The 13,726-nt window shown below is 33.6% G+C and overlaps 1 protein-coding gene and 1 long non-coding RNA gene across 7 annotated transcripts; both read right to left on the bottom strand.

The window, feature by feature from the left end:
- Positions 1–3,069: 3,069 nt before the first annotated feature.
- LOC144559905 (uncharacterized) lies at positions 3,070–6,803 on the bottom strand. Of its 5 annotated transcripts, none has more exons than XR_013513288.1 (4): positions 6,530–6,803; positions 5,026–5,730; positions 3,914–4,786; positions 3,070–3,729 (listed from the first exon to the last, which is right to left on the bottom strand). It is a non-coding gene; the product is annotated as an uncharacterized LOC144559905 (long non-coding RNA). The 5 variants fall into 5 exon arrangements; XR_013513289.1 differs by having other exon boundaries at positions 3,070–4,251; positions 4,541–4,786; XR_013513290.1 differs by having other exon boundaries at positions 3,070–4,019; positions 4,541–4,786.
- A 1,139-nt stretch (positions 6,804–7,942) lies between these two features.
- Positions 7,943–12,065, bottom strand: LOC144559855 (non-specific lipid transfer protein GPI-anchored 14-like). 2 transcript variants are annotated; one of them, XM_078309007.1, is made up of 3 exons: positions 11,646–12,065; positions 11,373–11,453; positions 7,943–8,389 (listed from the first exon to the last, which is right to left on the bottom strand). In XM_078309007.1, the coding sequence occupies exons 1-3, from the start codon at positions 11,971–11,973 to the stop codon at positions 8,220–8,222; spliced, it is 579 nt and encodes a 192-aa protein (XP_078165133.1). In that variant the 5' UTR covers positions 11,974–12,065; the 3' UTR covers positions 7,943–8,219. The 2 variants fall into 2 exon arrangements, with proteins under 2 accessions (XP_078165133.1, XP_078165134.1); XM_078309008.1 differs by having other exon boundaries at positions 7,943–8,383.
- Positions 12,066–13,726: the final 1,661 nt, after the last annotated feature.

The following is a 13,726-nucleotide window of genomic DNA, read 5'->3' as shown; positions in this document are numbered from 1 at the left end:
TATGTTATGATTATTTGATATTATATTTGAATCGAGTTATTATTTGATATTATTGTTTGATCGATGTGAATTTTTTATACGTGTGGTGCCAATTAAATGGAGAAAAAGTAAATAACAAAAAAAATCTAAAAAAACTGACATAAGGGTATCAACGTTGATGCCTTTACACGACGTCAACAAAAATCAACAGCGACAAAAAAAATTGGTCGCTAATAAGTTATCAACGACCGGATGACGTCATTCAGTGACCGATGACATCATCATTTGAGTATCAGCGACAATGCCTTCATCAACCGGAGTTTCAGCAACCGGATTTCGCTATCTGCGACTGGGACCCCGGTCGTAGAAAGCCCGTTCTGCTGTAGTGCTTAGAGCATTCTCCACCGAATCGCCTCTATTTGCTCCCCTCCGATGAGAGCCTAGGGCACTACCCCCTAGTGTCCAGGGGCGGAACTATAAAATTTTAATAGAAGTGGTTGAAAATTAAAATATACAATTGTAGTGAGTTGGATTTGAACCCATTAAGATCTCTTAACCATAAATAGAGCTTTAATCACAATGCTACAACTAAACATATGTTATTTATTGAGAATGACTAGACTATATAAAAACTAAAAAGTTTTAAAAAAGTTCAATTAAATTTCTATATGTATAATTAAAATATTAAAATCATAGGAGTGGCTTAGTGCTACCTTGGCTAAGCCTTAGATCTGCCTTTGCTAGTGCCACCTCTGCTCCACCGTCTCTTCCTCTCTTGTCACCACCCTGAGCTATAAAACCTCGTGCTCCTCTAGATCTGCGACCACCCTGAGCTATCCTTTTCATAGGTGAGTTAAAATCAATTTGAGAGAGTATTTGTGACCATTTCTTGACTCTAGCCTGGCTATGATCTTGGCAGAAAATTCGTCCTAAAAATTAGGGGAGTATCGCAAAAAATAAATGGCAATTGTCAGAGTGTCCCATATGTAAAAACATTGCAAATTAAAACTTCTTAAACTGTACTTCTTTCTATCTTTTTATTATGCTTGTTGTCAAAAACTTTTTAATATCTCCACGGTTGGTTCGTTGTATGATGATGTTATTTTCTCATTTACAGAATCTGTGCATTAAATCAGTGAGCGTCGTGCTGTGTACTTTACACTTTGCATCTCTAGCATATAAAGAGGCATTTGTGCGTATGGCCTTGTGTGTCGAAGTTCCGGTGTTCTAAATATCACCGTTCAAAGTTCCTGGAGCTCAATTTGAGATTTGAAAGTCTAATGTAAAGAAGCATAAAAAAGAGCAAGATTAAGCTGATTGATCAAACAAGGAACCTAAGACGTCAATAGTTACGATGTTATAATTTGCAATTTGAATTAATCGATTCAATTCATGATTCCCAACTCACATTTCAAGTTGGTGGATCCAACATTGCAATTTTAAAACCTTTTACCAGTAGTATCAATTAAATTGTAGTTCATTCCACAAGTAGTTCTATTTCATTTAAAAAAAATTAAATAAAATGAACAATTTGAATCTATTACTAGGCTTTGTTTTTGCTCTTTTTTCCCAAGTTTTAATATGAGATAATTTAAGCTGTATATGACTACACACCAGGTGTTGTACGAACAGGTATTGCCACACTATGTTTTTGTGCTTTCGATTTACAATTTACACAAGTTTAAACAAGACAAGCATTGTATTTAGCTGTGTCATATGAAACTATATAAAGCATGAATCTGTGCCACATGAAAATTATACAAAAAGCATTTGTCCAATTCTTGTACAAATTTTCAAAATTTCATGAAGCATTGTATGTTGGTGTCATATGAAAACTCTTATATTCAACTGTTACACAAGTTTACTCAATTTGCACACATGAAACTCTACTGAGTACAATGCAATCCAACTGTGCCACATGAAAATTATACAAAAAAATATAGCTTCAAAATGTATTCAGCTTGTACAAATTGAAACTCCATATAAAGCATTGTATTCAGCTTGTACAAATCATCTTACAAATCAATGAAATTCAAATTATATTTTAATTTGAGGAAGCAGCTAATAGTCACCCAACTTCAGTCCCTAAAAAATCCCCGGATATTTTCAAAAATCCTATAAACAAATGAAGTGGATTTTGTAAACTCCAATACTAAATCATGTAAACTAATTCAACGAACTATGTCAACATAAAACTTATCATTTTTGTGTGGTCCCCAATAACATCCACTTTAACTACCACTTCAACCTCCACTTTAACCTCCACTTCAAACATTTTTTCCAATTTTTTTTTCAAAATCTTTTCACAATTTTTTTTCCAAATCTCCTTCTAGATACTATTTTGAATTATGTAAACATTATCACATAACTTTGTAGATAGTTTCGTTAAATCCTGTAAATCGGTAAAAAACATTCAAAATTTTCAAATTTTTATTTTTAATTTGCATCTAAATGATACTTTCAGTTGTTTTGAATTTTATAAATCTAATCACATAACTCTGTAGACAATTTCATTGAATACTGTAAACCGGTTAAAAAGTTTCAAATTTTTTTTAATTTGCATCTAGATGCTACTTCCAATTGTTTTGAATCTTATAAACCTTATCACATAACTCTGTAGACAGTTTCGTTGAATAAAATAAATCGGGAAAAAGAAATTCAAATTATATATTTTTTGAATTCTATAAACCTTATCACATGACTCTATAGATAGTTTCATTGAATCATGTAAACCAGTAAGAAAAATTCAAATTTTATTTTTAAAAAAAATATATATTTTATTTTCAAATTTTATTTTTTTAAATTTGCATCTAAATTTTATTATCGATTGTTTTGAATTCTGTAAACCTGATCACATAACTCTATAGGCAATTTCATTGAATACTGTAAAAAAAATAGTTTCAAATTTTATTTTTTCTAAAATTTGCATCTAGATGCTACTTCTAATTATTTTGAATTATGTAAACCTCATCACATGACTCTGTTAACCGTTTCTTTGAATACTGTAAAACGGTAAAAAAAAAATTCAAATTTTAATTTTTTTCAATTTTTTTTTTATTTTGCATCTAGATACTACTTTACTACTTCTAGTCAGAGCACTTAACCCTAATTAAGAATGGCATTACACATGCATTCATTACTAAGAAACTAGACTAGCAAAGCTTGCTCGAATCGGACCTGAAACACCAAAAAAAACATTAAGCATCCAGCTCAGTAAAAGAAATTAATGTAGTAGATAAGAAAGCGACCAACTTTTTGGTACCAATGTTGCCATTACTGGTACCAAACAATCTGGAACCTAACAATTACACCTCCAGACTATTACTATCAATATCCCTTGCCCCTCATTAGACTAAAATACCTAATTTTTTTACAATAATAAGAAAGGATAATTGTAAATTCAAAATCTCTATTCAATCATTATGCATTCACTAGTGTAGTTAGCCTATGCATTACAAAAGCTTAATTTTAATATCCGAATCTCAACTTAACTAAAAGAAATTACAATTTTCAAAAACTCCCTAATATAGAATTGTAACTATATATACAGAAGTGTTTGCCTTCTTTTTGTTGAACTCGAGTCGCTGTACAAATTCTTCATAGAGCATCTGATCTTCTTTCATGGAAATTTCATATAGCACCTCGTCAGGATCTCTGGTGGACCCATCCCAGCCTTCTGGCATGACTTTAAAATCAGGTTTATATGGTAGAGATGCCACATGGATATCTCTATCGTGTGAATTGAAGAACCTAAGTAGAGAGGCAAAAAGGATGAACAAATACAAGACATGTCAAGCAATAAAGATAAGTTTGACAAAGATAAGTTTGTCAACAAAAGAAAAACATATGCATAAAGTGACCAGCAAGCTGTTGTTACAGAATGCCAAACCCTCATAAAATATAAATTAGTAATTTGGTCGACCCGTGGACCAACCTGTGAAAAGGTAAATAAATTTGATCGGAATGCTGAACCACCATGCCCTTTTGTGAGCTTCTTTGACCTTGTCAGGTGAACTCTCATTTATTACCGCAACTTCATGCTTGAATTTATCAATTGACATAAAGTGAGGTACTATACTGAAAAATAAACCTATAATTCGCAGCTCAACAACAACTCTTGCCATTGCCATTTTACCTTTATCAATTGATATAAAGAGAGGTAATATATCAGATTCACGATTCTCTGGCATAAAATTCAGTGGAAGGTTGGGAAATCTCAGCATAATTCTAAGTACCGTTTAAACTTGAATTCTGTAGACGTAAGTCAGAATCCTGTAAATCCAATTAAATAATCCAGTAGACATAATTAATTTAATCACATCAACATATCAACAGGATACATGTTGTAATGAGAAATGAGACAAAACTATAGAGTTAATTTGTTTTAGACTAAAAACCTAGATTACTCTTTCAAGAGAAAAGGACATAATATGTTATCACAAGAGAAAAAATTCAATTACTAATTAATGCATTAGACAAACAAAAATATAGATTTGGTCTTGGTTAGTAAATCAGACGGGCAATTTTAACAATTCGAATAAGAAAAATTGGGAATCACTACCTTTTGTACACGCAACAATTCACATTTCTCCACCAGTTTGTACACAGGCACGATCTTATCTTAGTCCGTCGTTATCCCACAAACATACGAGATCTCCGGTACGATTCCACTGCTCTCTGACTCATATCCATATCTCAATTCGATGGTATCAATCAATTAAGCACGACGAGCTAATTGAAGTGGTTGCAAAAGTAAGACGATTCCACCTTGATGCGTTGCAGTCCTGGCAAGTGAATAGATCATGACCTAATCCATGGCAACACATCAATTTTAAACTTTTTATAGTGGAATCAAACTGATCATACATACAGTTCAATCAACTAATAATAACCTCAATGATAATAGGGTTAATCGTTAACATATACATCAGATTTTCTATCTGATTAAACAAAATTGAGAACTAAAACGACAAATCCGAATAAATCTTGGGTCAAGGATTAAAAAAAATAATGTAAAGTAAGCAAATTTAAAAGAAAAACGAGTACTTTTTGTGTAAGATTCTCCTAGGTATGCCAGAGACGATCTCGATCTCACCGGCTTGATATCTACGAGAACTTCGGAGGAGAGCGATCTGGTTTGTGTGAAGAAAGCACGATCATATGGAAGTACTCGCCATTTGCGTGAAGAAAGCACGATCTGGTTTGTATGAAGAGGTGCCGCCATTTTCGTCATGTGATGACGAAATAGGGTTTCGCTAAGAGAGGATCCCTACTCTTACTCGACTCGAAGATCTTCAAGCTGACGCGAAATTAGACCGCCCGATTGAGATCAACGGAGAAATATAGGGATTCGATGGCATCAAGTGAGAGGGAGATAATTTCAGGAGAGTAAAAAGACTAATCAGATTGAGTAGAGGAGAAGGGAAGGGAGACATCGGTAAAATTCGTATAAACAAACAGTTAGAAGCGGACCGTTAAAACCTCATCCACAACTTTATCCAGAGCGTCGGGGATTTTACGGGGACTGAAGGTCGGGAGACATTACCTTTTCTCTTTACATAAAGCTTCAAAGCTCTTTTAGTTCTCAATTCTCATATTACATTTATATAATCTCAACATTCACATAACTGGCACCAGCATAGTACTGCTACCAGTATTCTCCTCCTCTAACACTTCTTTGTTAGTTACTTGAACATATAACAACTCTATCGTGAAGTATAAATTGAGCATTCCAAGTCTTCCTTTATGTACCTAATCCATTGATCCAAGAGAGAACAGTAGAAATAATACAAACAATGGGAATCTCAGAGACTATAGAAAGTAACATATTCAGTGTCAATTCTATTTGTTTCAATCGACAAGCACCATAGTGCATTTAGCATATTGCATTACAGATCCATAACTTATTTAATGGTGCACTAATACTTAAAACATTATATCCAATTGTTGACAGAAAAAAAAAAGTTCAATGCTACTCAATTACTAAAATAAAATAAAAGTAGCTCAATTACCAACTTAAATAAGATAACCACTACAAAATATAATACTTACAAATTAGATATTTTGTGAGCATAATATGAACTACTTAAATGAACTACCTCAATGACCAAATTAATTGAACAACTTAAATGAAAACTGGAATTGTTACCCTAATCTAAATCCCGAGATAATGATTACTTAGCCATTTATAGAATTACTTGCACAAATGATATTTATTTTACCAAATCAAGCTGGCTCTGTTCAGAATTCAGACACTGGTGCTAGGCTCAAGACTTGTATACCATTTTCACATCCCTATTTGTGAGCTCATATAAGGATTTAAAGATAAATTGTAATTCAGAACACTTTTATAGTCATTTAGAAAGCCAAGCAATACAACTGGTACAATTAGGTACTAGAAGGTGCTTACCAAGCAATTAATTAAGCGCTGATTTAAAAAAAAAAAAAAACAATGAATTAAAATACCAGTAAAAAATAACAGTTACTAATTAAGCCCCAAACTCTCCCATTTTGTAAGATTAAATAGAATGAAATGAAAGATTTAAAATACCTACTAATCCAAGTCAAGTTGGGCGAGTACGAGGTTGCGCGCATGCGTGTTTGTGGAGGCGGCTGTGAGTCTGGGGCGAAGAGCGAGGGTAGAGGCGAGTCTCAGACAGAGGAGAGAGAGAGATGGAGGAGCAAATCGCACAAGGAAAGCGAGAGAAAGCTTGGGGGATGGGAGAGGCGAGAGAGGAAAGGAAAATCCAGGGGAGCCGAGTCGAGCTGGACGGAGGAGAAAGAAGTGTTGAGAGCAGAGAGAAGAGGTTCTTTACGGGAGTGTGTATCCTCTGCGGAGGTTTTCCTGCGGTGGGCAGCGGTGGTTTTGATCTGGTCCGTTCGTTTCGGATCGGACGGACCAGATCAGATCTTGTCCGAATTTAAAAAAAACTCAAAATTTGGTGAACCCGTAATCCAGCCCGTCCGATCGGAAACGAACGGACCAGATCAAAACCACCGCTGCCCACCGCAGAGGATACGCTCTCTCTTTACGGTGACTTCTTACTAATCGTGAACAAAATAGAGATGTAGAGAGCTGGTCAGAGGTCAGCCTGAATAATAACAGCGGGCAGCGCTTTATTTATGAAATAGAAAATCAATGTCGTTGGATTTGATGAACGGTTCAGATATGTGCCCATTCTACGTTGTAGGGTACCCGGGAGGATACGTATCCATATTTGATACGGTACTTGATCTAATTTTAAATTTTTTTTCTAGTCCTGTCATTGAACATATCTGTTAAAACTTAAAAGCGAACTGATCAACGGACTCGTTCGGGAATAAACACAGAGATGAATTTTAAACCGGAATCTTTCTAATAATCTTTATTATTTTTTTAATGAGTCTATAAGCCGTGTCAAAACAGAAAGTGACGGGTAAAGATTTTAGCAGAGCAATTTTCGCTTCATGCAGCGAGCGAACCATATGCAACGTTGCAGTCCATTTCTATGAAGCCAAAACGGCTCTGTTATAATCTTTACCCAAAGTGACGGATTGTTGCAAATTCCGTACACACTCATAAGAAATCGCTGGCGCACTCAATGCATCTTGTCTAACGGCAGCATCTGACAGAATTCGCATGCTCTGAGACATCTCATATTTTGCGTGACATTTTGGAGAATCTCAACCGTTCAAATACATTCTGCACGAATATCGAAGCTAAAATAATATTGGCCCCCGCGCTATCCCCAAATAGGCACCGGACACGTCGGTCACGTAAAATATGAGATATCTCCGAGGATACGCACTCCATCTGACAAGGTATGTGGTCTCTTATGCAAGTGTCAGAAAACCGGTGCAACAAGAAATTTCAGGTAATTAATGTAACATATATAAGTTGCGAAAATAAAAAGACTTTAGAATGTAAATAAATTCACCGTGATTATCTCAAACATATTTGATCACAAGTTCACAACAGCAACAGAACCATAACTTCTGGGCTAATTGAATGAAAGATAATATTCAAAATTATTAAATTAATAACGCTCCATAGTTTAATGCCACACACCATTCAATGATTCAAAACAAAACAAATTTTCCTTTCAGTATAGAATCCGATCTCCTGTTGCAATACCCGTGTGAGGTTGTGTATAGCCAGCCACTCTCAGAACTCTTCTAAGACTAAATAAACTAATGTACAACTCTTAAGCAAGCATATGAATTATTTATGAGCGCAACAAAAGATCCGGATGCTTCTAGAATCAAGAGGAGACTAGCATGGGAACAATGATAGAAATTCCAAATCCAACCACAAACTTTACCAGAAAGAATGTTTCATAGCTCGAAATAAGACTTGTTGCAGTGCTGCTTGCTTTTGATGCAGCGCTGCTGCTTTTCCCACTCTCAGTGGTGCTATTCGAGTTTCCTGTTGCTGTTTCATGAAATATAGCAAGTTTTATTAACGAACCTTAATAATTGGAAGTATAAGAATGTGGGATTTGTAGTTTATAATATAAAGATAGCTTTGAGATAATCCAGACGGTTTTTTAAGCAGGCCAGTTTCATTAGTTGCAAAACCGTATTATTTTAAGAAGAGTGAGGCTATGGTAATATGCAAATTACGGATCGATCCGTGGCATAGATTTATATCTCTATTTTTAAAGTTTAAACTGTTAAATAGTTAGAAAATCACTACTTTCAAATAGTTCAAAATTTAAAAAAAAAATCTAAATCTAAAAAAAATATTGAAAAATATCAAAAATAAAATTAGATCTCCAAATATATTTGCATTTAAAGATTATATTGAATGGTTCAGAAAAGTTGTTTCCTAAACAAAAATATAAATTTATAGAACGGATTGCTATAAGTATATTACCATAGCCTCAAAGAAAACCAGACATGGCCCTTGGCGAACGTATTAAAATATTTTCAGCTAATTTTATTTGGACTTCTCGTGAAATTAAAACAATATAATATAGTCCAAAATGATTACAAAATATTCACGGATACCGTCACCGTTTTGTTAAAAAAACTGATTTGATGTGAAATGTCTTCCATTTTTTTTCAGTGCCGCTATATATGATATCGTCTGAAAATAAACAAAAATGAAAGAAACTAATGCGTCAAACGCGTGCACCTTAATCATTTGCCAAACTACACTTTTGTGGTAGGTGGTCAAATAAGTGGATCACTAATGCGGGATGCATCAGTACTCAAAAGCCTTGAAGTCGGGCACGTTGGAAAATCAGTTGAGGTCCCGTTTTCTTCGAGTCCGTGCGAACTCATCTTAATATGCATATCTACAGTTGTACTATGTGCCGATATATATAACTGAAATGAATGCCTACGAACTTCTTACATAGAAAAAAAAAAAAAAAAAAATCTACTGTGCAGATTCAAACGGAACGAGAATTTTTTATATTTTGCAATTATTATTTAATAATATACGAAAAATAGATGAAGTATTATAGAATTTAAATATATTAGAAAAATCATGATTAGTCACTTAGGTCCAAAAGCATGGACCGGAAACAATAGTTCGGATTCAAATAATTTCTTTCCAACAACAACATACAAACAATAACATGATGGAAATATTGACTACAAAAAGTCCAAAAATATTTGGATTCGTGCAGGGGCGAAGGCACTAAGACAGTCACTTCACCTCATTTATTTTCAAAAAATTTGTATATATAAATATAGTTTAGAGTAAAATCCTTTAGGTACTGTAAAATTGACTCATATTCACAACACAAAAAAGATCATATAATTGATCTCAGTCCAAACTTTGAATTTTGGCCATCAGTTCCGGTCCTTTTAGTACAACAAAATTTTAAAATACTCCATCTATTTTTCTATATTATTTAATAATAATATCTAAAAATCTGAAACGGGACGCATCCAGGAGGAACGGTCTCTTTAAAACAAGTATCTGTAAGCGGGCCCATCCACCCACAAATTTTCAAGCACGCCTAACAGACAGGATGTTGTGCTGTTTAATGGGTCTACCGGTCTACAATTCATGGATTAATTACTTGGGTTTAATTGTAAGCTATTATGTTAATATATATATATATAGAGAGATGGACTTGGGTGAGACGCGGAGTATACGCATTTGGTGCTCCATGGTACAGTTTAGCCATTTTGAAAATTCAAACAAGAAACAACCGATCCGAACCGCTCAACACGATCTCCATATTGAAATGTGCTTGGAGACCAAATTTTACATTTTTTGAAATTTTTTTACTATTTATTAAGCCATTTTGAAAATCGCTGATCCGGTGGTTCAGAAATTTTTACTGTTTTTACTGTTCACCCGGATTTTCAGATTTTCAAAAATGCTTAATAAATAGTAAAAAATTTCCAAAAAATGTAAAATTTAGTCTTCAAGCACATTTCAATATGGATTAAACATCTAACGGTTCGAATCGGTTGTTTGAACTTTCAAAATGAAAATACGGCGTGAAGTATAAACGCGTATACACCGCGTCTCACCCAAGTCCATCTCTATATATATATATTTTTGGATCTGGCTATTATGTTAATATTGCCAAACAATATATCACTGTTTTATATTTCCCTTTCAGTACGGAGTTGCAACATGTGATCTTTGCATATTCACAAGCTTACAGTGCAACTATAAACCTACAGATCTGGATTTATAAAGTACATACTGTAGCTCTACAGTAAAACCAATGTAGCCTTTCCGAATTGTAATATTCTACATAGATTTGTGAAGGTAACACTTTTGTTTTGTCTATAAACTATGTACAATTATCAGGTTGATGAATTTAGTCAAAAAAATTGAACCCAGCTCAACTATACTAAATAGACAATTTTTTCAAGTCAATCTACCTGTAACCCCTACCCAATCTTTCTAAATTTTTATATACAGTTTATTCAAGTTATGCGAGTTAAAAACATATTATACAATTTTGGTTGAACTCTCTATAACACACTTATTATTTTGTTTGGTTTATGTTTAACATATTAACAACATTATACCTAAAAATTTATAAATGCTAAATGAAATAACATAAATATAACCAAGCATGATGTATAATTATTTCACAAATAGATATTTACTATAAAATATTTAAATTCCACTTTACTAAAATAGAATAAGTGTTTTAAAAAACAACGAGAGTAATATTTTTTTTGTATTAATTGATTGCATTATACGATTAATTATTTAGGGAAATCGGATTAAGACATATTCTTACAAGAAAATTTCACAATTCAATACGAATGGACGAAATAGCTAAAGTCCAAAGATGCATCGAACATAATCCAATTTGTTTTTTTTAAAAAAAAACACAGATCGAATTAAATAGTCCGGATGAGTTTAATAATTTTGTAGAGTCTATTCATAAAATTGTTATGAAAATTAGAATAAAATGGAGAGTATTAATTACCTGGAGTGGCAGCAGTGCCTCCAGCCCCGCCGTGCTCGAAAATGGCAGCCTCTTTTGAATTTGGATCAAGATGCAAAAGATCTACAAATAATCCAAACAAAACCCCACCAATTGTTGTAAATTACAAATAAATGATTTCAAAGGGGGGTAAAGGAACTATTTTCAGAGCCACTGAACCGCAAAATGGTAAATCTCTGTGAAATATTTCTCCCCCTTCCAAGGATTCACTAAACAAAATAGAAATTTGAAGAGCTAATAAAAGGGGAAACGAACCAGGGCAGTGTGAGATATTAGCCTTGGCATTACACTGGGAAGGGAGCGCAAGAGCAAGCGAGGCATTGAGCTTGATGCCAAGCTGGGGATCGTCTCTGTCTCTGATCAAAACACACAGGCACTTTTTGTTATTTAACAGTACTTGCTTCAGACCGGCGCAACAGTCCGGCGTAGGCGCCCTGGAGCTACCTTGCACGTATGGCAGACACGTGGCAAGCCCGACCAGCGGTTGCGTGCACTCGGCCTGGTCGCTCGCTATGTCGGAGCTGGCCGTTATAAGGAGGAGAGAGGAGATGAGGAGGTAGAGAGAGATTGAACCGTTGGTCATTTTTTGTTTTCTTTTGTCTGTCTTTCTTTCCTTTTCCTTTGGTTTTGCTCTAGTGTAGTGTAGTGCTGGGCTGTGCTTTGCCTCCACTAAGTTAGTGAGCTGCAATGTATTGCTGATTTGCTGTGCCGTTACAGGGGCATTATAGGGAAGGAGGGGAAAATAATGATGCAACAGTGACGTAACAGGTGTATAGATAGAGTCAATGGATTCTTCGGTTACAAGAGATTAAGCCTAAGAAATTAAGTCTCTTTGAGGTCTAATTCATTTTTTTTAGCTTTTTTTAGTTACTTAATTCTTTCAAACACTAATTTCTTAACGTGGATTAAGATCACCATTTTTAGTCTCCTTTTGTCTGGATTTTAATCATTTATCCGGACCTTAAGACACCTCTATCCCTTTCTTTAGTTTTCTTAGTTTTTACTCACGAATTAAGATAACCGAATATTGATTTCTTAGTGCTCTTTAAACTTTTAATCCCTTATATTTGCCTCCTTTCAAAGAATTTTTCTTTAATGCCAGATGAAAAAAAAATTCAAAATTTGGTGATAGAAAAATAAGCATAATAATTTTTGAGTCAGAAACTTTTAGTAATGTTATCCGATTGCCTGAGCTTATTTATTTTATTATAATTCTTTTCGGCCAGGTGTGCTTATATGTTGAGAGAAATGCTTCCTCATCCAAATTTGTTTGGTCTTGAACTCATGATTAGTACTCTCTGTTTTTTTTCTTTTTTTGGGCAGCGCGCCTTTTTTAAACCAAAGAGAAGGAAAGCTCTTCGCGGACAAAGGAATGGTTCTATGATCTAATAGTTCTTTTATATTGCGTAAGTAGAGGAAAATCCACCACATAATTTATTTTCTTTTTAGTACCAACAGTCTTATTTTTCCAAATTTTTAGATAATTTTATCGAATTGTCCTGATCCTCAATAGTAAGTTAGGATTATAACTAGGGTGTTCTCAAGTTTATTAAGTTTTTTTTGAACTTAACTCTAAAATCTATCAGTTTGATTTCAATCGACGAATCCACCGCTGAAACTCATATAATTTACAAGTGATGCGTCTAAAGAAGTGGTAAAAAAAAGGTTCAAAAAATAATTACATTAAAATTAATTTTATAAATTATCTAATTTTGATCGTTTGACTTTATACTAAATTAATTCGAAAGTTGAAAATTTTCACATGTAGACACATCACTCATTAGGTAAATGGGTTTTAACGGTTCAGATTCGTCGTTTGAAGCCAATTCAATGTATTTTAGAGTTTGAGTTCATAAAAAGGCTTGGTGAACTTAAGAACACCCTAGTTCTACTCATATATTTATATCCAAACTGTCAATTGTTGATATTTATCAAGGTTTCAAATAGCGATTATCGTATCACAGCAGAAAGATTAAACAAAAAACTATAACAAATAGCATAGTTATAATGAAAGCTATCCTACATAGCGTTTTTTTATTTAAAAATACATATTTTATATTTCTACTAATTATCAACATTATCTAAAGTCTCATAGAGCAATAAATAACACAAAATTAATTAAGGAATTAAAATATTCATATTGAACTAGTACAAAGTCCAAATTACTATTTAAAATATCCCTAATAATATCACAAACTATCTATCTTTTTTCCATTCAAAATAACATAAGCATCATGGCATAAAATATATATTTTTTCTATTAAAAAAAACATAGACATCATGGAATAAATTATCTATTTTTTTCTATTTAAAATAAAATTAATTTGGACCTTGAA

Source organism: Carex rostrata, chromosome 9, assembly GCF_964058835.1.
Source record: "Carex rostrata chromosome 9, lpCarRost1.2, whole genome shotgun sequence".
NCBI classification, from domain to species: domain Eukaryota; kingdom Viridiplantae; phylum Streptophyta; class Magnoliopsida; order Poales; family Cyperaceae; genus Carex; species Carex rostrata.
The sequence above is the reverse complement of the archived record's forward strand: the minus strand, read 5'-3'. Positions and strand labels throughout refer to the sequence as shown.